Source organism: Bacillus rossius, chromosome 8 (genome assembly GCF_032445375.1).
Source record: "Bacillus rossius redtenbacheri isolate Brsri chromosome 8, Brsri_v3, whole genome shotgun sequence".
NCBI classification, from domain to species: Eukaryota; Metazoa; Arthropoda; class Insecta; order Phasmatodea; family Bacillidae; genus Bacillus; species Bacillus rossius.
The window spans coordinates 52,904,599-52,929,826 of NC_086336.1; the positions used below are offsets into that span (position 1 = coordinate 52,904,599).

The following is a 25,228-nucleotide window of genomic DNA, read 5'->3' on the forward strand; positions in this document are numbered from 1 at the left end:
GCTCTGTCCTGGAGGAGTTGGCAGTTGTCATCCGATTATGTAATTCCTCCCCTCTCAGTTGCCTCTGTTCTTGTAGTGAGCTGGTGCATGCTTGAGCAGCTTGTTCAGCGGCTGATCTTGCCCCTGACTCTACTGTTTCCATTCGTGACTGCAGAGTGACTGCTGTCTCCTCTATATGTGCGAGTCTCTGCTGGAGTAGCTGTGACTGGTCTCGCCCCTCTATTCTTACCAGTTCCATTGATCGAATCATGGAGGTAGTGTGTGACTCCAAGTTCTCAACTCTTTCTTGTTGTGTCAGTACCTGGTTGGCCAGCTGTCCCACCGACTGACATTGTTCCTGTAATCTGGCATCCAAACGTCCCTCCAGGTCACTGAGGCCTGTTTGCAGCTGATGATCTAGAACCTCTATTCTGGTGTTGAGTTCACTCTTCAACTCGCAAAGGTTTGCGTCCAGCTGACCTCTGACTCCGTCAATCTTCTCAGTAAGCTGCGTCACGTTCTGTGCGTTGTTATCCAAACGGTTGGTGATAGCTGCCATGTTCTGTGCGTTGTCCAGAGCGTTGGCGTCCAAACGGGTGGTGATAGCTGCCACGTTGTCGTCCAACCGGTTTGTTATAGTTGCCACGTTCTGTAATAACAACATAATGCTAGACCACTCAGTTGACGGCAGGTTCTCGGTCGGTGTGGTGGTGTGAGTCATGTTCGCTGCTTGCTCATCTTCAGCTGCAGCTGTAGGTGTGGCTGTAGCTGTCCCACTCTCTCTGTGACATTCATTTCTTTCTGGTGTGCTGGGTTCAGGCTGTACCTCCATTACCAGTTGATATACAGGCTCATATCCTTCCTGTATACTGTCGTGTTCTGAGAGATCTTCCAGGTTGTTGCTGAGCTCTGACCGACTCCTCAATTCATAGGTCTTATTAACAGACATCTTGTGTTTTTACCTTGGAGAGGTAGTCTACTTAGGGATTCTCTTCGAGCCCCACACGTTGCGGCGCCACTTCCTCTGTTCTGCACCTCCCTTTGTTACACTAATAATTCTATCTCTCTCTTTCTTTAATTTATTGTTGAAGTAGGGAGAGAAGGCAGTACAGGGTGGAGGAAAAAAGTGTAGGTACTGTGTTGTTGATACCTTCGTAAACTTAATAATATAACATTGCATAAAAACCTTAGAAACAATGCTCTAACAAATAAACAATAGTAGACGGTAACAACTGACGAATCCAATCTGTAGTTTACTATGGAAATATATAGTATTTTAATTATGGAGTAAGAAATTTGTATATTATGTGGATAGGAAATTGATTATTTAAAGAGTGGTGAAAAATCTGAAGTTTAATAGTTTGAACCATAGATAGTAAACATAACACAGCAACACTTTCAATAACAAACATACACTGACATACATAACCTGAACCTGACTCTTGATACATATGAAAATTAACAATATTATTCAACGATATAATTAGGAATCTTTTGTAAGTTTGAAAATATTATAAGAAATGTATATATTCATCCTTTCCAAGTGTGTATAAGAATTTAAGGTTGGTGGAGTTATAACAATTTTAATACTCAACAATAAAATATGAATTTACTTAAAAATACTTAATTTATATTGTGACAAATCTTTCCTGGAGATTATTTGCAGTTCAAATGTCTTAGGATGTATGTTGGCACAGATCACACCCAAAAGTTCAAAAGTGATTTAATTAAGTCCAGTAGTTGTTTCAAAATTTATATCGTTCATAAATCAAATGATTTCAAAGTGAGTTAAAAATTAGAGAGTTTAATATCAAGTTAAATTCTATTTTAAATAGAATTACACGGCTTTAGTTCAGCGGGAGTACGATTATCTTAAAAGTAGGACTTCTGGGTGTCTAAGTAGAATTACTTCTCTTTATATTATGTTATATATACAATCTAATTGAAGTTCAGTTTTATCAACTTTTGCAACAATATAGTTTGTTTGGCTAGAAATCTCACGTATTTATAAGCATGTAAGCAAATTTATACTGGCCGCTTAAGCCTTGAACAATGGCGACACTGCTTAATTATGGCGTCCCTAGCTAAGCAATTCTTAAATTGGCTTATACTTGGCATAACTGCTTTAAATCCAAGTAAATATTACTTACAGTTCGTTAAGATATTTAGTTGTAACAATTTCATTAATGTACACAACCGACGATACCCTAAACTCATATTTTTAATAATTTTAATTGTTCAGGCGTCAGGCCTTAGCCTACACGTAGTAACGCCAAAAATCACACTTTTTTAAGTTACTTCCTGTTCCTGTGTGGCTGAGATACGTGTATACCCAATATATATGGTTCATAACATCCTTTCATGGCCTTTGGTTACAACAATACGGTAAGGAACTAGAATAAAATTAATTGAATTTACAAATTAAACAGATGGTCAGAATAAAAAATAAACGGTAAAAAAATTAACGAAAATTACAACAATGCAGATGAAAGAAAAAAATATTAATATTATTAAAGTTCCACAGATGAAAAGTTTATGGTTGTCATAAGGCGAAATATTTACTAAACATTCATAGCAGATATCTTAATAAACACGAAGATGTCTGTGCTATTACCATGTAATAGTACAACTTTCAGCAGTGAAATTAAATAAAATTAATTAAAAATTTACAAACGTTTTTGGTTAAGTTGGACTTCTTTTAACAAAAAAAAAAATTGGAATATTTAACAGCTACAGATTTCACTGCTTCGGAAGAACACATTAATGTAGCAGGCTGTGATAAAAAAAATCAATGAAATTTTGTACTTTTAAATGTATAATTATTTTAGTTGCTACAAAACTTATCGTACCACTCATTACATACGTAGTTAATTAATAAACGTGTCAAGTGTAAAAATTATGATTAATACATTTGTCATCTTTGAGACTGCAAGCCTGTAGAGTCTTATCATAAAGGTTAGTGAATCCGAGACTTTTTTCCAGTCACTATAAACACCGTATGTTACATTAGCGTGAAATCTTCGCTCACCTCGTAGTGTCCGTGTGTTGTGTGCGTGTGTTTGGGTGGGGTGGGGTGGAGGTAGAGATTGCCCTCCAGTGCGCCAGGGAAGGGCCTCACTTTCCAACTTTGCGCCCCAAACATGACAGTGTTGGGGGATGTCGGGCAACCTATCTCACCTGCTCCCCCCCCGGGGTTGCGGGGTGGTGTCGCGGTCATCCCTTGTGCGTCTCGCCAGCACGATGCTAGTTTGAGCTCCGAATACTTCCGACGACCCGGGCAGAGCGACGTAGAGCGCTGTCTGCGGTGGGCGCAGCGCAGCAGGAAAACTGGCATGTAATGAGAAAAAAACATTGGTTGTCTGTAAAGACGGTTTACGGACGATAGTTTAACGTGGCAACGTCATAACAAAACATTGATGAAATGATTGCATACTTTTATGAATAAAATAAAATTGAATCATTTTTATTGAATTATCACTATTTTGTGTGGATACAAAGAAGGAGTGAAATGAAATCTACAATTTAATTGATAAATTTACTTTTATTTTCACTCATTAATTCAAATATGGTTAATACTTTAACGAAGAGATTATTTTAACTATAACTTTTATTTCATGTTTGCTATTTAACTTCTTCCAATCTGTTATTCTGTCAAGGATAGGACGATGATAGGAAAAGCAGGAAACGAATGGGAGTGTTTCAAGTTTAATGTGCCTCGAAAAAAGTCAAATCGATGGTTGTTCCAATCGAATGGAAGAGAGATAAGATGCGGCGCAAGCGTACAATGAGCGTAACGGGACACAACGTAACGGGATAATGTGCGTTACGGGACACTTTTTTCGTGCGTGCAGCCTGCGTTCATCGATTTATTAGACGTTGTCACGTCAAAAACACGAACAGCGATGAAACGCTTTGATTTCAGTATATTGCTTGGCAACTACGTGTCAAATAACACAGTGTATCATTCTATATTATGAATGGAAGTGAATGAATGGAAACCAATAGGAGCCGGCCTCCCTGCAGGAGACACAGGCCTGTCGCTCCGGCCAGCCTGGAGGACGCACGAGGTGAGGCGAGTTGAGGCGTGGAGTTGCGACGGAATGTGCAAGTGGTGGGGACGGAAGTGTCTTGAGAAAACCCATAGGCAACAGCAACGTCCGCTACGTTTCTCCCTTGGGAAAATTCAGAATCTAACCCGGAACGTCTTGTTGGGTTGAGGGGGGGGGGGGGGGGGGGCGGATGGAATGTTCTACTCATCGCGTCTCCTATGTCTGTTTTGTGAATAGACAAGGTAGATGAGCTCAACGGTGGATACGGGAATTTATTTCAGGAGGGAATTTGGGAGAGAGAGATAGAGAGCGAGCGAGAGAGAGAAAAAAAGTTTTTTTTCTATGCAAAATACCTACATGAAAAAAGACAGATTCAAACAGTTACTTTAGCATGCATCACTGCCTTTGAAGTTTGTGATTCCTGCTGTTTTAACAGATGACCTTGTATCACCCAGGCTAACACACTGCGTTCACCGAGGTCTCGCATATCTTATTCATAACTTCAAGGGAGGGTAGGGGGATATTTATCCCTCCTCCCTCCTGCGTTTGCCACTGCGTAACGCCTCGTAAAAGTTTGTTCGCGTAACCGACGACATCCAGTGCCAGGCGACCACGCAACCACCAGCTGGTCCCGCGCGCGCGTGTCGGAACACGACCTGTCGTCGACGCATGTCGCCCGTCTCTTAGAGCCACGACACAGACCGCATTATCGAATGCCCAGTTATAAAGTACGCAACACGCAAAAAAAAAAAAAAAAAAAAAAAAAAAAAAAAAAAAAAAAAAGCCGCACAAGCATCTGCCAAATTAAAACTTCTTGCGTTTGAGCTTCCGTTTTCGCCATCCATGTTCGAAATGAAGCGTTCCGAAAACTTTTATATATGCGTACGTATTTATTTTTAGCACGTGCGTTATGTTTTGAAATAGCTATCAGTGACATTTTTGAATCAAACTATTTAAGAGTTTTATACTTTTATATGAAACATCTATTTTAAAATTATAATAATTCCCACGAAAAAGGTTTTTTTTGTACAGTTTTACAGTTTCAAGTTGTAGGTTTGTTGATGTCTTGCGATTTGCGTATTTTTTTATAAACGACCGTAGTTTCCTTGCGTTTGTTGCGTTTTTGCGTCCTTGCGCTCTTGTGTTCATGGCGAAGTTCAGAAACCCAGGCCAACGCACGAATCCACAAGTAGTTTGCAGGCTTGCGAGGAATGAATCAATCCTCTGCTAGTAAATTTTCGTGTTTTTCTTTACTGTCTTAACAAAATGCAGATGAACGTGATTGATTTGCAGCTGTATTTTTTTTATAATTAAATTTATATTTTAGTTTCTACTGTGTGTTTTTATAATGAAAATACAATAAATTTATCCATTGACTCAAGAAAACTGAGTCCGTCAGTCTGTTTTTTTCTTTCACGATTTTTTTTTATAATACATATAGTACTTATTTAGTTTCCGAACGAATATAGTCGAACTCATTTCTTAATTGGCAGCAGTTTGAGAACGAATATTGTATTAGTTTAAAGACACGATTGGATTTTAAGACTTTTACATGCCTTTATAGGTACGCGGAATTAGTTTTATTTTGTCAATTATGTATTAATTGGTCAATATTTCCGCTGGTCTCGGGGGAAAAAAATGGCTTCTACTACAGGCGTTATTGTAATTGTTTACGTTTGTCTTTTGTGCTCGTCATCTGCTTCGTCTCGCGCGCCATTTCTGTTATTTCATTTTCTTGTCATTTAATAATTGATGTATTCTCATGTTAATTTATCTCGATAGCTCTCTTGCATTTCATGTTCCGTCTGAAATTTTCTGAACAGACATTGACTAATTATTCATTAGCGGCAAAATGTCACGCGAGTGTCCATGATAATGATCACTTTCGTGACCTTTATCATCTGGAAAACAACGTTCAGTGATTTATGGGTAGACAGTCTGGGGCCCAGCAAGAATTGCAGGGCTATCGGAATAAATTTACAATAAAATTTCGTAGTTTACAATAACGACAAGAAAAGAAACTAACAAATTTTGCGTAAGACTGAGCCTCGACACTGCGATCACCCAGGGTTGATCCTGAAGGAACCGATTAAGGATCTGGCTGTTTGCTCATCATTACTTTCATTGAAGGGCTGTTTCTAAAACTGTAACTCTATACCTCCTGTGCAATTGTTCTGCCTCAAATATTTTCAACGTATGTAAGTGTAATATCATAGGTGTAAAAAGACGCACAAGTCTTTGTAATAATTATCACATGCGCGACGTTCTATCCCATGGTTAGAGCCACGGAATTTTCGCGGATTCATTTAGTCGCAAGCTAGAATGCAAATCTCCACACTGTCGCACTGTGTTCATGATTGGACCGCAGTTATCTGGACACGCCCCTCTACGACCGTGAGCCCACGATGTCCAGCTAGGAGAGAAGTAAGCGAATCAGGTAGTGCCAAATAACAAGGATAAAAATGTTCTCGCTAAGAAATCAACCAATGGGAAAGTAAACATGGGTCGAGCACACCTATAACTTTGAATTCTATCCTGAGGCCAGAGGAATCCGCGAAATTTCCGGGACTCTACCCATGATATTATACTAAGTGAATATCTGTCGAAAATATTTGAGTTGGAAAGGATGTATCAAGTTAAAATTCTAGAAATAGCCCTTAAATAAAAGTAACGAAGGAAAAAAACCGACATAACGTGTGAGACCGAATCGTGACGGGGCTATCGATATGGCCAGAGTCGACGTATTTTCGGAGCTAGGGTTCTGCCCAGCCTGCGGATAAGGCAATTTTTTTTTTAGCAGAGAATTTCGTTTGGCGGACCTTAGTCGTTGTTCCCCGCAGTCAGGCGCGCTATGTTCGTGTGCGGTTGGCTCAGGGGGCTGGCAGGGGGAAGAGGGGTGGCAGTGGATGGATGTTGGTGGATTGGAACCAGAGATGTGCGCCTGTGTGCGGGGGTTGGAAAAGGGTTGTGGGCGGGAGGAGGTGAAAGATGCGAGGATGAATACAGGCGCTCTGGTGTGGCGAGAGGGGGGGTGCGGAGTTGGGGAGAAAGGGAAAATGGGATGGAAAAAAAAAATAAAACAGCTACGTTGCTGCAGCGGGGGCGGGGGTTGGGAAGGGCGAAGCTCCCTGGTGTAAAAAAAAAAAACACAACCCTTCAACCACGTATATATGTATAGCTGTATGTATTTTATCTGAGCTGCTTGGTACCGGTAACTAAAAGAGAATTTATTGCGCCGATGTAGACTGTCACAAGGGTTACCTGGGTTCGCACGGGGGGCCGGGAGAGGAGTTGAACCTGTAGCCCCCCGGCCCGCGTGGTCCCCGGCCTGCGCCCCCGCCCCCCTCCCCACGCGCAGGGGCTGCAGCCATCACCGGAGGAAAACTACTCGAGTTCCCTACGCTGCTACGTGCCTTCTCGAGCTTCCGGATCCGCGTTGCGATGCTGTGTTGAGCGTACCCAGAATTTCATTTCTGAAGTTTTTGGACCGGGAAGGGGAAGACGAGATATAATATCTTTGCCTGCAGTTTGCTTTCAAATTATTTGTTTCCTTTTTTTTTTTTGGTATGAATGATTGTTTTTTTATTTTATTTTGTTTATTTTTTTAGTATTTCTTGGGAAAGGATATATCCACACTGCCTAACCTCCGGCAAGTGTCCAGCCGCACTGCGAGCCGCGCGGCCGAGTGTTTCCAGAAGTCCAAGATGGCGGGGGGAGGGTCTCCCGGGAGGAAGACGGTTCCCCGCCGGGAGGGGGGGGGTAGGGGGGACAGGGGCGCGGCAGCGGGCAGGACCCGGCGGAGGTCACTTCATATCCTGCCGACCCCCCCTCCCTGCCGCCCCCCAGCGGCACAGTCGCAGTGCAAAGTCTGCCGGCGACCTGGGGGAGAGCGCCCGAACTGAAAACTGCCGCTGGAGGAAATTGACACTGATCAAATTCTCTCTTGCAGCCTGGCGGAGGAAATTGCCCCCCCCCCCCCCCCCCCCTGGAGGAGCAGAGCTTCTCGCCCCCGCCTCTCGCTCCCCTCTCCTCTCCTTCCCTTGCAAGTAAACCTCACCTCCCTCCCTCTACAAGCCCCACATCCACATACGTTTATACTAAACAAATACTTTTCCTCGAGGAAAAAAACATTCCACCAGACGGGTCTTCCATCTTGATTATCTGGTAATACCGTATTTAACATCTTTTGCTGTGGCAATATCCATACTATATCACTAAAAATCTCACCGTGCTATAACCATTATTCAAAGATATAAAAATTTAATTTTGCCTCTCCACTCTTAGAATAATTTATACGTTCCAGTTTTTTTTTTTTTTTTTAAATATTATGTTACATTTCATTGCATTTTGTTCAGAGTACACAGTGATGTGATCACTAACCAGGGAGGTAAGAAGTTAGGGAATTGGAGTGTGCCATCTATCTTTGCCATGTTAATACTGGAAGTCAGAATGAGAGTACCCCTTCACCTTCCTCTTTCTCATATGGATAGTTTTTTTTTTTTTTGTTATAATGAAGTTTAAGGCTAATTGCTTTTTAATTTGTTGTTTAACATCTTTGTTGAACAATACTTAATTCTTGGTGGTATTTTATGATTCTGTACAGCAAGTTTCCTTCAAGCTATTTAACAGATTTCTAGTATTAACCTTCAGGAGCGTATACAGAATTTCATTGGCTAGGTTGGGGGGGGGGGGGGGGATTTTTTGCTTTCAAATTTTTTTTCCTTTTGTTGGTGGGAATGATAGATTTTTAGGATTTTGGGGGGTTAGGGATATATCCACTCCCATACCCCCACTCCCTGCAGACACCCCTGTAGAGGCATAAATATACAGCTACAGTTGATTTTGCTAACCAGTTGACTTGAACTCCAGAATAGACACACTCACTTCATGGACTAAAACTCCATGAACATGCATGGCTTTTTTGACCAAAGATTCAAGCTTAAGACATAACTTGAAATTTTTTACAAAATACCATGTAACAATTTAGGTTAGCAAAATTAGTTATGCAAACTTAAAACTGTTTGGTAACCTTAACCTTTTACTTTAACCTTGCACAGTTTTATTTTATAGTGTAGTACTCAGAAACAACACAGGACTTCACAGTACGTGCACCACCAACCATGTTTGCAAGTATTTGGAGAAAGAGGTAATAGTATATTTTTTATGCTGGCCTTTTCATCAAGCCAGCTTTAAAATTAACTTTTACTCAATCCAGGGCCATTCCTAGAAGGGTTTTGGGAAGTGTGTGTGGGGGGCATGGAGATGGGTGGGGGTGGTAAATTGGAAAACTTTGCCAGGCCACACCTCATTTTATAGAAAATTTATATTACTGACGTATTCATATATAACATATTTCTGAATTACATGACTTTGCGTACTCTAAGATTGTCAGTGTTTGAGAAAACAAAGTGCGTAAGTGCAGTAAACTGAGAGTGTGATGGTGGTACCGTTTGTGACGGCTCTGCTCTTTTGCAGCTCTACTAAAGCAGCAAGCATTTGATGTTAGTGAAAAATTTTTATTCTATGATGTCAGTTTGAATCTTTACTATGTTTTTTTTTTTTTGTCATGCAACATAAAACTCTGTATTAATGATGCAAAGCTTGATAAACTGTAGTACACTAAAAGAGGCTTGGGCTTCAGTTTCCCATAAACCCCCTGATTGCATCCATCCATCAACCCTACATGCTGAATAAGTAATGAGTTAGTTTTATAAGTGTCATTGTAAGTGTATTGAGGAATGTGACAGTGATGTGTTTAGCGGAGGAGTTGGAGCAGTGTATATGCGTGGCATGTGAGAGTTGCCGTTGAAACTGGGACCGAGCTGGGGTTTTGCTTGTTGCAGGAAAGTGACGGCGAGAAGAGCGACCAGGACCTCGTAGTGGACGTCGCTAATGAGGTGACCGTCTCCCCTGTGGCTTGTTGGTCATGGTTATGATTGCTTACTGACAGATTATTCCGATTTACCTTTACACATCACAGAGAAATAGGGATCTTTTATAATGCCTTGTTGCAAAGAAACATACAGGTAAAATTTACTACGGCTTAGTAATGATTCATGTTTGAACCATACTGTAGCATGACATCCTTACTATTAGTTTAAGTACTTTCTTTATAGTTCAGTTACAATAATGAGATAATATAGTATGAAAGGATATAAAATTAACATGTAAAAGGATTCCCACAGTTTCAAACGACTGGAATTATTCCCTACCATCAGTATCTGTGAATTTTTTTTATGTTTTACACATCAGTTTCTAACAACCTCACTGTCATCAAAATGTTAAGCAGAATAAACTACTAATTAATAAAAAAAATTTTTAGGGTCTCATGACACCTGGCCACCTCACAAGCGATTCATTTCAGAATGTTGTACACGCACTTTAAATACCAGAAATACGAAAAGCATTTAAGAAATATGCTGAGGGTGGAAGAGTAGGTCTGTTCCCGTATTTTTTTTTATTAAACTATATTTTGAGGAGAGCAAAAATGGATAAAACGTGTGTTGGAATAATATTTCAGCATTAAACATCCAGCACAGATTCTTGAAAGCACTGAAAGCATTTGCATTACACCTTTATCTTCATTTCTTTACCATATAATGTAATGGTTACCATTCAAATCTTACAGTTGCCCTATGCATGATGGTAAGACTGCACGCTAGTTCAGAGTCTTGCACCTAGAAGCACCAACACCTGTCATCCCACCTCACTAACCCAAATACACCTCTGACAAGGCGAGCCCCTTAAGGGTACACTTCTCATTTAATTGTTTATTTATATTAAGTGACTAGCTGTGTGTCCGATGGAAAAGTCAGTTGTATCTTTTTTTTTGACACCAATTTCCATATTTCTAACTTCAAAAATTACAAACTTTCATCACCTTTATAACTCCTTTAGGGGATGAATTTTCAAAAATTCTTACTTAGTGCTCACATTATATAAGGTATTCCTTTGCAAAGCTTTTATGCATCTATATCCAAAGGTTTAAGCTGTGCGTTGTCTTGTCAGAAAGTCAGTGTTAGAGTTTTATTAAATAGACTAGCTGAATTACCCGGTGTTTCCCAGGCTAAATCAACCTTGGGATATGATTTTTGGAAATCCTCGTTCTCAGATAATGGCTATGTTATATAACGAACATTACTTCATAGTTTCAAGTCTGTTGGAAATATACTTGAACGAGAAATTTTGATCTTTAACGCCCTGCAAAATTTTGTAGAACTTACTGTTGAAATACTTGAAATGTTTTTTTAACAGACCCCCACAAGCATTCTTGGGAGCTAATTTTCGGAAAACCACATTCTTAGTTGATTGATATTGATATAAGGTACATCACTGCTGAATTTGTACTCTTTAGGACATATACTTGAAAAATGGCTAATTTTGATCTTTTTACGCCCCCACAACCCTTTTATATAGAAAGCTGATTTTTGTAAAATCTTTCTTAGCCAATGTCTATGTAGCAAAAGAAATATACTGGCCAAATTTAAAGTCTGTAGGTCTTACAGCTTCTGAGAATTCATGATGTTACTTCGCTTCATACAAACTTTACCCTCCCTTTAGGGATAAAATTTCAAAAATCCCTTCCTAGTGCATCCGTAGGGTACTCAAGGAATATTTCCTCCTAATTTCAACTGGTCCACTGGTTTAGGCTGTGCATTGTCTTTCAGTCAGTCAGTGTTAAGTAGATAGTAGTTGGAGCTGGTAGCTGCAGTGTTTTGCGAGCCTGGGTACAGTACGGGCATGTGTTCCAGGACCCCTCCTCGCCTCACCCCAACGGGGAGCACCCGGGGGACATCAGGGAGAACGGCGAGAAGGCGGGCGGCATGGGCAGCGTCAAGTCCGAGCGGCCGCCCAGTCGCAGTGGGTCCAGCTCCAGCCGCTCCACACCCTCCCTGAAAAGTAAAGATGTAAGATCTCGGCACCTTGACGAGGGGGTTAGGGGAGGTGGGGAGCCTGCCGTCCCTCTGAGCCTCCTCCTGTGTTCCCCTCACCCTCCGTCCGCCTCGCACCAGTCATTACCGTCCATCAGTACTGCAGTCGTGTCTCGCTCCCCGGACTGCAACCGGGGCAACCCTGCATCCCACAACCAGTTTGATCAGGCCTCAAGCCATTATAAGGGTGCAGTAACAGTAAAGAAAAAAATATTTGGTTTTTTTTTTTACATGTTTATTGATTATTTTTTTCATGCTGGACTTTTATTCTGCATCAGATTTCACTGTTACCAAACAGTGTCCAAAACAGAATATTTTTTCTAATGAATCATGTTTCTTTGTCACTATTTTACCATCTGCAGTATTGGGCTTTAGCCAAGTTTATGGACAATCTGGTGAGTTGCGGGGGTTTAATGGTTTATATTGTCATCCTTAGGGTGAGATCATAACACCTACCCTAAAGTTCAACTGTAAGCCTTGATGATTTCTGTGTTCTCTTTGTTCCTGAACATCTATCTGTAGGAAACGTGCAGAGTAGATCAATTTTTAAAGAGGATTGTGGTTATTTTGGCTAATAGGGTGTTAAAAATTTATACATACTGTCAGGCTGACATATGTATTGAAATTACATTTTGTACAATACTGATGTGAAGATGTCTGTGTGTATTTTCTTCAATGATACATCACAATATGTTTCCTCTTTAAAATAAAATAATTATACGTAAGTCATAGTTATATATCACTCATATACTATAGTATATATCTTTATCACATTGAAATCAAGCATAGTAATATTGTTTAGTCATAAAACAAATGTGTCCAGTTCTTCAGTGTGCTTTTGATTCTGAAAAGTTCTTTCCAGGCATATTAGTACCATAAAACAGTTAATACAAAGAGTCTGCTCGGAGAATCTTCGTATTTAAAATTTTTATATTTTTTAAAGTTATTTACTAAGCCAATATTATTTTGACTGATATTTATTTAAGAATTTGGTTTTTATAATTCTCTGAGCAAACTGTTTTTATTATCTTCCACTGTTTCTAGTCACAGAGATTTATATATTATTAATTTTTTGTGCACAGTTGCCATTTAATTGTAATACAGAGGTACAATCACTAATTCAGTTAAAGCTGTATGTCAACTTGTATGTTAACTCTGAATTTGGTTTTTTTCCTTAGTTTGAATTGTCATTCTTGTAGTAAAATAAAGTTTAGACTCTCAGTTAATCACACTCGCCTTGCACTGAAGTGTGACATTCAGTTTGCAACATTTATGCAAACAGTTATGTATCACTACAGTTATTACTAGACTGAGATGAACATGGAAATTACTAATAGACTGTCGATTACAGTATAATATATAATTACTTGAAGTCAGTGCAGGAGACATTTGCAGCAATTAGGCAAGTGCCTTCTCTCACCAAGTGTTGCAACGCAATTCAAGTTTTTAAAAACAAGACTTAAATAATGTCTGATATAATGGGCCCAGGGCTGTTGTGATCCTTATAATACCAATTCAGTGAACATATTTGCATTAATTTTTCCTGTGTATGGCAACAGACCAAAATCTAGCAATAGAAATGAAGCCTAATATACGTATATATATTACATAATTGCAAGTGTGAATACTAAATCCTTTAAAATAAGACTAATTCTATTCTTATTTTTTGCCTTTCAATCATTTCTCAGAAATTTTTTTAATAACTGTAGCTAGTACAGAAATTTTGTGTGATATTTTTATTTTGTTTTGTTTTATACTCATGAAATAAAGTTCATAAATCATGAAACAGAAATTATTTATTTCGTTAATATATGCAGAGCTAACAACTGTTTAATAAATTCTCACTGTTTTTGGTCAGATGAAAGTATCAGACTTCATTTTTGCTTTTCTTTTCTTGAAGAGTTTTAGTAGATTTCAAAAAGCAGTTACCATGGTGTCATTTTCAGAAAATGTTTATATAGTATGTTTTTTCGTTTCATGGTCCATAGACCCCTAAACCATCGTCAACTCAAAATTTTATATGTGTAGTGACAAGTGGTTAGAGTGTGCTAGTGTGTGGTGACAAAGTGGTGGGAGTGTGCTAATGTGTGGTAACAAGTGGTGGGAGTGTGCTAGTGTGTGGTGACAGATGGTGGGAGTGTGCTATTGTGTGGTGACAGGGGGTGGGAGTGTGCTAGTGTGTGGTAACAAGTGGTGAGAGTGTGCTAGTATGTGGTAACAAGTGGTGGGAGTGTGCTGGTGTGTGGTAACAAGTGGTGGGAGTCTGCTAGTGTGTGGTGACAGAGGGTGGGAGTGTGCTAGTGTGTGGTGACAGGGGGTGGGAGTGTGCTAATGTGTGGTAACAAGTGGTGGGAGTGTGCTAGTGTGTGGTAACAAGTGGTGGGAGTGTGCTAATGTGTGGTAACAAGTGGTGGGAGTGTGCTAGTGTGTGGTGACAAGTGGTGGGCATATTCTAATGTGTGGTGACAGGGGGTGGGAGTGTGCTAGTGTGTGGTGACAAGTGGTGGGAGTGTGCTAATGTGTGGGAACAAGTGGTGGGAGTGTGCTAGTGTGTGGTAACAAGTGGTGGGAGTGTGCTAGTGTGTGGTGACAAGTGGTGGGAGTGTGCTAGTGTGGTAACAAGTGGTGGGAGTGTGCTAGTGTGTGGTAACAAGTGGTGGGAGTGTGATAGTGTGTGGTGACAAGTGGTGGGCATATTCTAATGTGTGGTGACAGGGGGTGGGAGTGTGCTAGTGTGTGGTGACAAGTGGTGGGAGTGTGCTAGTGTGTGGTGACAAGTGGTGGGAGTCTGCTAGTGTGTGGTGACAGGGGGTGGGAGTGTGCTAGTGTGTGGTGACAAGTGGTGGGCATGTGCTAGTGTGTGGTGACAAGTGGTGGGAGTGTGCTAGTGTGCAGTGACAAGTGGTGGGAGTGTGCTAGTATGTGGTAACAAGTGGTGGGAGTGTGCTGGTGTGTGGTAACAAGTGGTGGGAGTCTGCTAGTGTGTGGTGACAGGGGGTGGGAGTGTGCTAGTGTGTGGTGACAAGTGGTGGGCATGTGCTAGTGTGTGGTGACAAGTGGTGGGAGTGTGCTAGTGTGCGGTGACAAGTGGTGGGAGCCTGCTAGTATGTGGTGGTCGCTGTGCGCAGGCAGACAAGCCATCCACACCAGTGGGCAAGGTCCCGACCCCAACCTGCTCCGTGCCAGCCGCGCTGCCTGGCTCGAGTGGAGTGAAGTCTGGCGTGCCCGGGGTGGTGCTGCCCCCGGGGGCCTACCCTCCCTTCTCCCTGGTGTCGGCTGGGGCGGTTGGGGGCTCCCGAAGCAGTGACAGTAGCCCCTACAACAGTGTCGCGCCCTCCCCGTACTCTCGCCCCGCCATGGTGAGACTGCGAGTCTGCATGTCTTGTAGGTTATCTTGAGTAGGTCACTTAATGCAACATTTAGTTTCAAGATATCTTGTTTATTCATTTGTTCTACCAAGACCATACTTCAGGTATGCTGTATGTACATTTACAATACAAATATCTGATATGAAAATAAAAACCCATCAAAATATGTACAGAAGTTGCAATGTTATGCATTCTTGAATAAACACAGTGTTGGTAAAAAAAAATTGGGTGCTTTCCTGAGATCTTAGTAGCGTAATGTGTTACCTGGAAAAATATTATTTTTGATAGTTTTTGGTTTTAAAAAATCTGACAAACAGTACTGCAGTCTTGTTTGGGCCTGAACAGTACTAATAAATTAAAAAAAATATTGGGTTTAATTGGTGGAAAACAGCCATCAGGAATAAAATTATTTTTGCCCATTCTGTTGTCAAATGGGGTCATCAGGCATGATTGTATGTATGTAACCCACTGAGTAAGTTTGTGTCAAACTAACTAAAATTCATTATATATTCTATTTGCTTTTTTTTTGTAAGTATTTTTAATTAGATAATGTACAACAAGTGTGTTTGTCTTCTATTAATAATAATTTTGGATTTTGGTCCTTTCAGACATAATGCACAAAGTAATGATTTAATACCAGCAGAGAATGTACTTTTTAAAAAAAAAGCAATAGGTCACATGAATTTCCTATGAAGGTTTTTTTTTTGAGCTGCTGTTGGTACTCTTGGTACTGCTTCCAGCTTGGCTATGATCCCCACCCCCATGTCCGGACGCCTGGTCTTGGTTCAAACGGCCTAGGAGGAATACCTGGCGGCAAGCCGTAAGTATGCAGTGGGAATGATCAGTGAGAACTCCACTGCAGCAATTTACAATTGCTTTGATAGTAAAATTACTGATGTGTTTCTTTTTTATTTAATATCATACATTAATGTACACCTTATTTGAAACACATTGTGACCATTGAAGCAGCATTATTAGCACAAAAAAATAAAAACATATAATTGAACTGCATAGCTTTTAGTCATATTTCTATAACTGAGTTTTCAGACAGTTGGAATTTCACCCTAAATCATAAACTATTCATATTCGATTCGACCTTGAATACTAACACTTCAAAATAACGAATAACATATCTCACGAGTGTCGTATACCAACGTTCATTGCTGAGGTTAAGTATTTTGTGCGATGTTAATACCCCGCACAAGTTAGTGCACTTTATAAGTAGGGGCCAGGATTTGATGGTGACTACAATTAGTCACTTAAAAGGTGTTACAGTTATTAATAATGTTAATTTCTCCCCATCTTTCAGACCATACGTAAATTTGATGTTGATATTCTCATGTTTGGTATGAAGAGTTCATTTAAAGTTCTGTTGGAGTAATGGTTTGATATTGCCTTGAAGAGTGGATGCTGGATGGTGTTTTTTTTTGTCCAGGGCGTACTCTTTCCACATGAACGGAGAAGGCCAGCTCCAACCCGTCCCGTTCCCAACAGACGCCCTGATCGGGCCGGGGATCCCTCGCCACGCGCGGCAGATCAACACCTTGAACCACGGGGAGGTGGTGTGCGCCGTGACGATCAGTAACCCCACCAAGTACGTGTACACCGGAGGCAAGGGCTGCGTCAAGGTGTGGGACATCAGCCAGCCGGGCTCCAAGATCCCCGTCTCGCAGCTCGACTGCCTGGTGAGCTTCTCTGGACGTGTGGATGTGTAAACTACATGCTGTATTGACTATTTCTGTTAATTCGGGTCTTCATAATGAAAATACCTACCCGACAAAACTAATCCCATTACATTCTGCTATTCTATTATCGTTTTTATATTCTCGTCATTCATGCATGATGCTATCTTTTTTTACTCTCTTAAAATATAATTGAAAATCAGACTCAAGTTTAGAGTAACCTTAGCAAACGGGAATGTTGCAATACGAGTCCACTGTGATGCAAGTCCCGCCAGACTAACGTGTCAATACTGTTGGCCCATCAGGGTGGTGTCACTACTACTGCTAGGCTTCACTGTTGTTCACGACACGAAATGCGCTAATGTCCGGCCGTGGCTCGCTGCGTAGCAACGGGACAACTACATCCGGTCGGTGAAGCTGCTGCCGGACGGACGGACTCTGATCGTGGGCGGGGAGGCCAGCAACTTGAGCATCTGGGACCTGGTGTCCCCCACGCCGCGCATCAAGGCCGAGCTCACCTCCAACGCCCCCGCCTGCTACGCCCTGGCCATCAGTCCGGACACCAAGGTGCCGGTCCTCGTGTTTCCCAGTTGTGGTTCGTGTTCTTGATGAGGTCCGCGTCAGTAGGCATTCACAAGCGCGTTCGTGATCCGGTCGTTGTATTATTGAATGGAAACTAAATGTAAGGTGGTGATCAGCAATACAGGATATCTACTGAGTATTGCCAGTTTAGTTGTACTAATCTGAAGTGAAATAATTTTTTATAGTAATGCACACATTTTTATGAATAAGTAGAGACAAGTTTTAGTGGTTTTATTTTTAGTCTGATTTAATTTTTAAAGCAGGATTTCGATTTTTTTTACTTTTAATTTCTATAAAAGCTGTTTTATAATACTTACTCTACCAAAATAGTAGTGAAATTAATATTCTGCATTCACTGTAAAATAATTTGTAAAAAAAATTGGTCTAAAACAGATACATTCAAAACCATAAAAATTAATTAGCGAGCATTTGGGGTTTAAAAGTGATTCGATAAGAGATGCACAATAAAACCAATTAAATTAATTTTTCTGATCCATACACTTTAGTACAATTTTTTGTCTGGAAATAGTGACATTCCTTTAATTTCATACATTAAAAATAAAATATTAATTTTTTTATCATTTGAATAAAGTTACTTAATTCTATGATATAACTGCATTTTGGTGATATATGGTGTATTAACTTGCAATTTGATGTTATGCAATTAATTGGCATTCGTTTCGGTTTTATTGCTATTCACCTTATAATCCTGTCTCTATAAATAAGAAATCGTAAACTACAGAACCACTAAAATTTTGTGATAAGACTTATTTCGTTGAATTGTTGTTGCCAATATTATGGTTCTCAATGATGTTTGGTGTCATGCATAACTTCATTTCTAAGGTGTTATTTAATCATTTACATATATTTTCATTGACTAGGCTATGGATTCTAGTCTTTCTCTGTAATTATCTACTGTTTTGTTTGGCTTAATTACATTTTCTGTGTGAAACTTTGTTTAAGTATTTTTCAATTAAGATTATTCAAATTTAACTTTTATCTGTGGCACTACTTTCCATATGCTAGAAATATTGTGAGTTTTTCTTTAACCTATTGAGGATTAAATTAAGGAATTATACGTGGAACAATTACAAAACAAGATTGTTGTTTATTTTTCTATTTTATGCAAGTGTGTCTCGCTTCAGTGTGTAAATACAAAATGTTAAATGTACAATTGAGATGTACATCTTGATTTTACACAAATCTGTTCATGAATTGTGGTTAATGTTTTAAATTTTAAAATTTATACCAAAATATTGGCCTAATATTATGCCCATCACCAATAATTTTCTTGTTTGTTAAATTTATTTATTTTAGTTTGATTCACTGTGTTAGACAGCCACATGCAGCCATGGTCAGTGGTTGGGAACCGTCCCTGCACTTGATCACATACAATCTAAGTTGTTGAACTGATGCAAAGTACTTAATTCTGGAACAAAATCTCTGCAAGACAAGTACCGCAATGTAAAAAAAAAATCTAGAAAGAACCCGGTACCTTCAACACCCACCCAGGGCCGGTGCAAGGTAAATTGGCGCCCTAGGCGAAAAATCTTATTGCCGGGGCCCCCCCTCCCCCTCCCGGACGGACACCACAAAAAAAAATTGTCCTTTCCTCAAAATACATCACGTAAGCCTAAGATTTTGTCAACAATCAAACGTAAGCAGGCTTGTGTTTTTTTTTTTTTTTTTTTACTTTTTTACTTATTACAAATCATAAACAGGTCACCGTGGACTTTAAATAATTACTTATGTCAATATAAACATTCCAAACCGTTACAAAAATCCATTTTCATCTAGTTTCAATAATCGTTAAACATATTATATGAGCTGTTATGTGTCGTGCTGCGCCGCCCCCAGCTACTTGGCGCCCTGGGTGGTCGCCTGGTTCGCCTGTACGGACGCGCCGGCCCTGCACCCACCTCTTAAAGTGCTCTGTCCTCTGACTGTAGTTGCTTGCAGCGGCGGTGCGGCGGTGTGCTGACGGCCCGGGGCGTGTGCCGTGTGCAGGTGTGCTTCAGCTGCTGCTCGGACGGCAACATCGCGGTGTGGGACCTGCACAACCAGGCGCTGGTGCGGCAGTTCCAGGGGCACACGGACGGGGCGTCCTGCATCGACATATCCGCGGACGGCACCAAGCTGTGGACGGGCGGCCTCGACAGCACCGTCAGGTCCTGGGACCTGCGCGAGGGCCGCCAGCTGCAGCAGCACGACTTCTCCTCCCAGATATTCTCCCTGGGCTACTGCCCCACCGGCGAGTGGCTGGCCGTGGGCATGGAGAACTCCAACGTCGAGGTGACGGGCGTAGCGACTTAGCTGTCTGTGTAAGGCAGTGGCGTAGCCAGGATTTGTGTATGGGGGGTGTTAAGAAGCATGGCCCTCCCCCCTGTATTAAAGCCTGTGGGTCCGGGGGGTCCTCCCCCGGGAAAATTTGGATTTTAAGGTGTAAAATAGTGCTATTGTAGCAGTTCCCGGTACTTATATTTGAACATTGTAATGGTAAAAATTTTATTAATTTTAATATGAAATTTGTTTGAGTGATGAATAAGAAATTAATTAAAGATTTGGTGCTAGGGGGGGGGGGGGGGTGGGTTGAACCCCTAACCCCCCCCCCCCCCCCCCCCATCCCCCCGGCTACGCCCCTGAGTAAGGTTCCAGAGAGATTTGGAAGGATTATTGTAATCTCCATTATAGCCCGACATGCCTCATCCACAGAAGCGGCAGGAAATGTGTTTCCAGTTAGTCAGTATTCAATGCACATGTGTTACTGTAAGCATTGTCTTTCATACAAACTTGACATGTTGGTTTCATGCATTTATGACTGGTTTCAACAAAATCATCGAAAAATTGACTTAAGACATTTCAATAAAAACCAAAATATTATATGTTCATTTTTTTTTTCTGAAGTAAAATCATCAGTTCAGTTTCTATGTTCAGTTTTAAAATTCAATAATTAAAAAAAAAATTGCTCATAAAAAAATATTAACATTTATACTGGATCCTGCTCCTTCACAAAATCCTGACGTAGGCCAACGTTGTACCACTTGCCGACGGAACTGAAAATGCTGCGTGCATTTCTTTGCAAACAGTACACCATGAGCATATTTTGTGACCAAATTGTAATATTCAGTTGCATTAGTAATGTCATATCAAAATTTGCTGCCTTAAAACTCAAACATACAAGGTGCTATCGGACAATTGTACCTGCCACGACACGTGTTTTTACATTTCTCTTGGCAAATAAGTCGTTCAGTGTCGAGCCAGCAGTGTCCTACTGTGCACATGCTGTTCACGCCCATCGTGAGTCTGCGGACGAGCCGTCTGGCACTCACATGACCTCGATTACGTCGTGTGGCGGTCTCCCATTGGGTGATTCAGGTTTTTATAGCTGGATTTTGCCACGAGCTGGTACGTGTTATTAAGGTACTCCCATTCCCTCCAACCCTGTGCATTCCATTGTGCTAGGTGGGGGTCTCACTTGTGATTATTTTTTTCTTTTTTCATCATTGCTATTAGTTAAGGGATGTATCTGTAAATTTAACACTATACATGTTTTGCATTTGTTGTTCTGTCACAATTATTTTCAACAGATATATACTAATTGTTATATGATGGCCGATGGGTGCAAAAAGTTGTGCAAGTGTTTGCGCCACTTTTTGTAGCAATTGTATTTAACTTCATAAATATCTATTGAGAGTATTTGTGACAGAACATCAAAAGCAAGAGATGTATGTATTGAATTAAATTTTTTTAAAATAGCCTTTAAATAATGGTAATGATATAAAAGTTAAGAAAGATTAAACGTGGCATGTGAGACCCCATCTTAAAAGCCTGTTTAATGTTAATTTAGAAGTGACAGGTACTCATAATTCCCTTAGTTTACTCTGCTCTAAAAGTTCATTTCCCAATGTATTATTTATTTTATTATTTCTATTGTAGAGCCTGATGCTGCACTATTTTGTTTTTTTGATTGAATGAAAACTGAAAGATACAGTGCTCATCTAGATGAAAAGGTATCATTCAGTTTCCTGCCTACTCGTGCAAACACATTTATAGGGCCTAATTGAAAATGACAGGATTCAATGGAACTGTAAGCAGCAGCGAAGGAGTTTTTTTTGACGGTAGTGAGCTAACGTGTGGATGGACTGTGTTGCAGGTGCTGCATGCAGCCAAGCCAGACAAGTACCAGCTGCACCTTCACGAGTCCTGCGTCCTGTCGCTCAGGTTTGCCACCTGTGGCAAGTGGTTCGTGTCCACGGGCAAGGACAATCTGCTGAACGCTTGGCGCACTCCGTACGGTGCCTCCATATTCCAGGTGTGCTCTCTGTTGCTCTTTGTTGCTCGCATCGTCTTCAGCTAGGCTTTCATTGTTGCTGTGTTCATACATACGTACATACATACATACATGTACAGGTGAATGTGCTTGTGAAATGCTCTTAGCTTTAATTCATCTCGCAGCAGAATAATCTGTTGCTGGTCATTTTTTTGAGTGCCAACTTCTGTTCAGATATGGCAAAGTTAGGCATGTTGCATGCAGTTACTTTTAAGAGTAGATTGACAGGTAAGAATATACTTTTAGTCACAATTTTTGAGCATCTCTTCGTTGTGAGTTTCTTAGGGATAAATATAAAATTTTATAACACAGATAGCACGTTTATTGCGTTAATGTTTTTGTTCCAGTCGAAAGAGTCGTCGTCCGTGTTGAGCTGTGACATATCGGCAGATGACAAGTACATAGTGACCGGGTCGGGGGACAAGAAAGCGACAGTGTACGAAGTCATCTATTGACAACTGTGGTTTGCGGACGTGGTGTAAAAGAAGAAACGTTTTCTTAAATGTTATCAGCGTGTCTGTCGTGGGGGTTGCGTCGTCACGACGAACTGCACTCGTGTCTAGTCGTTCAGGCGAAACGCTTGCTAGCAGTAATGCAAAACAATTTTGGGAAAAATAGAAAAACTGAAGCTTTAGGCATTTCTTTAAGATTGTGTCATTAAAATTTTTACAGCACTTTGTGAGCTATGGATGGAATGTTGTGTGTTACTGCACTTACGTAGTGCTACCCAATCTACGTACGTATAACTTTCTTTGCAAGAAACTTTAGCATTGTGACTGCTGACTGGAGTTTATATTTTTGTTATTTTTTGGTATGAGTATTTTCACTGTGTGATGCTGTACTAGACAGATTCTAAATGGAACGGCTTTAGAGTATGAATGTCTTTAGTCAGGCTGCACAAATACCTAGTTCTTTTCATTATGGTAGCAGCAACAGCAATATCAAAGAAATACAACTTATGGAATAATCAATACATTATGTTGTTTCGTAATTGTGTTTCAATTGTTACTTCTGAAAAGAATGCAGAAAGAAGATAATATTTGTAAAAGGAATGATTATAATACTGTATTTTTTATTTTAATTGTAAAAATTTTGTTCTGTCCATTATAATTACTTTTCCATTGCATTGTGTTCATGTTATGATAGAACTCTTAAATTAACTAAGCAATGAAGCAGTATTACAATGTGTGATAGTACTAGAAACATTACATACATTAATTTCACTTCAAAGTTCCAGAATTCTTAATTGCTATTTGAGAGAACTGTACATCTATAATTGAGCTAACTGGTTATCTTTCTGTTTCCTGACAATACACGTCTATTTAAAAACTTCATTTCTTGTGTTCTTCAAATGGTCAGTTATCAAATGTACACCTAGTGAAGAAAATTTTTTTTTTCCATCACAATGATGGCTAAGGAAATATTGTTTTGTATTGTAATGAATATGAAACACAGAAATATAAGCATACATATTATGGTTCGTTTGATAAAATCCTGAATGATAGCAATTTGCAAAAAAAAAAAATAACTATGTAAATGTTTGCTGCCTTACGCTGCAGTATGAATACGTTACATCAAAGTACAAATGCTGGTGTAGTAGTGACTTAACGAAGGGTTGCAAGTCCGAGAACAGGAACTACCAAGCTGTACTCACTTGTTGACGTGCTCCCGAGGGTTGCAAACATGAGGGTTAATCCAATGATACAGTCTAGCGTCGATTAATTAACACACTTTGAAAGTTTATTTTGCTGATTAAAAAAGTTACAAAAATTGCATTTTTATTTTTGTTAAGAGTTGGTTGTTTTGGTTGGTTAATAACTTGATTACCCAACATTGGTCTCATACCTCTGTGAAAAAGTTGAAAAAAAACATGTTGTTCAGGGCAGTTTATTCAATATTCTGGTTCCCTTTCCACCCCATAATTTTCCTCACGTAACTGATTTCTTATGATGCTGTTAAATTAATTAACAAAATAAAATAGTTTATAGGAAAAAATTGGTAAGGAGCATTGAGGGAGGGAGGGGGTGGATGTGAAGCAATACATATAAATATAAGATACCAAAAATTAAACACTTTTTTTTTAAATAATTTATTGTACTCTCTATAAATCTACTGCACACTAATAATGTATTAGTATAATTTTTTTTTTCTCCCTAGTGTTGAAGTTGGTATAACCTGAAGTTTTTGATGGGATGTTAGCCCTAGTGTCTCTACAAAATTTAGCCTGGGCTAATGTTGCATTGCACAGCATTTTATTAAATGAAATTTATTTTATTGCCAGTTTTGGTTTTTGATTTAAATTATGTTAGATACAGTATGTTGGTAATGAGTAATGACAACAAAGAATTTGATTTGCAACGTTACAACAACTTGCTACACATCAGTCACACATATCCTAACCTCTTGGCAGATGTGAGTCGTCATTCTCGACGCAACAACCAACTAGCGATTACAGCATCCAGATCAAAATGTGTTTTCTTTCTGTGCAAGTACAAGCCTAGTATACTTGTGCTAATGTCAATTTTTACTTTCACTTAAATTACTTGTCAGGTAGCTTTCAATTTTCCTTAGTCTAAATTTTGGTAAATTGAGTTATAGTATATTTTATTTGTCATGCAGATGTTTTGATGACAATTAGGTATGTTTTCATGTAGCACTTGTCAAACACTCATTGTTTTGTATTCAAAACCTTGGTTTAACTTATAAAACGTCTGCTTTGCAAACATACACATTCCTAACGTACTGCAAAAATGTTTTAAACTACTTAAATTAGGTTTGCCCACTTGCATTAATTTACTTTAAAAACAATGCAGTTTGGTCACTGAGATGAGAAAACTCATAATTTTTTAATCCTCATATTACAAAAGTTTATGATGAATGAAAATATAACTGAAAAACGTAAAATAGTTCAATGGGTGTCTGCAAACTGATTGTTGTTGCTCAAAAATAACATCACATTAATAAAAACTCAGGCTGCATGGTTAGTTTACGTCATTTCTCATATAAGTGGTGTGTTGGTTTAGCTGCTACTGATTAGAAAGATTAAATTTTGTGTGTGCAGGTATTCTATCTATCCATTTATGTGTTGTTCATCTCCAGTGTACATGTGTGTACTCATAACAAATGGGTTTACAATTTATTTTTTGATAACTGCTACTGAATTAGTGCGTACCTTTCCTGTTGAGAGGCTTTACGGGATGTTTGCCACACAGTGAGGATTGTTTTTACTGTCTCATTAGAGGAGTTCTGCTGTTTTTCTCAAGTGTATACTAATATGTGTGTCCAGTTGCACAACAGTTTGTTTGCA

General features: G+C 39.7%; 1 protein-coding gene across 1 annotated transcript in view; it reads left to right on the forward strand.

The window, feature by feature from the left end:
- LOC134534942 (protein groucho) overlaps positions 1 to 23,986 on the forward strand; it is a 166,103-nt gene extending 142,117 nt beyond the window's left edge. The window contains exons 10-18 of the mRNA XM_063373681.1: positions 9,872 to 9,925; positions 11,780 to 11,935; positions 15,088 to 15,318; positions 16,068 to 16,147; positions 16,763 to 17,012; positions 17,397 to 17,576; positions 19,599 to 19,883; positions 21,745 to 21,903; positions 22,269 to 23,986. Of these exons, the coding sequence (XP_063229751.1) occupies positions 9,872 to 9,925; positions 11,780 to 11,935; positions 15,088 to 15,318; positions 16,068 to 16,147; positions 16,763 to 17,012; positions 17,397 to 17,576; positions 19,599 to 19,883; positions 21,745 to 21,903; positions 22,269 to 22,376 (1,503 nt within the window). The 3' untranslated portion in view covers positions 22,377 to 23,986. The remainder of the gene's footprint in view (positions 1 to 9,871; positions 9,926 to 11,779; positions 11,936 to 15,087; positions 15,319 to 16,067; positions 16,148 to 16,762; positions 17,013 to 17,396; positions 17,577 to 19,598; positions 19,884 to 21,744; positions 21,904 to 22,268) is intronic.
- The last annotated feature ends 1,242 nt before the right edge of the window (positions 23,987 to 25,228 follow it).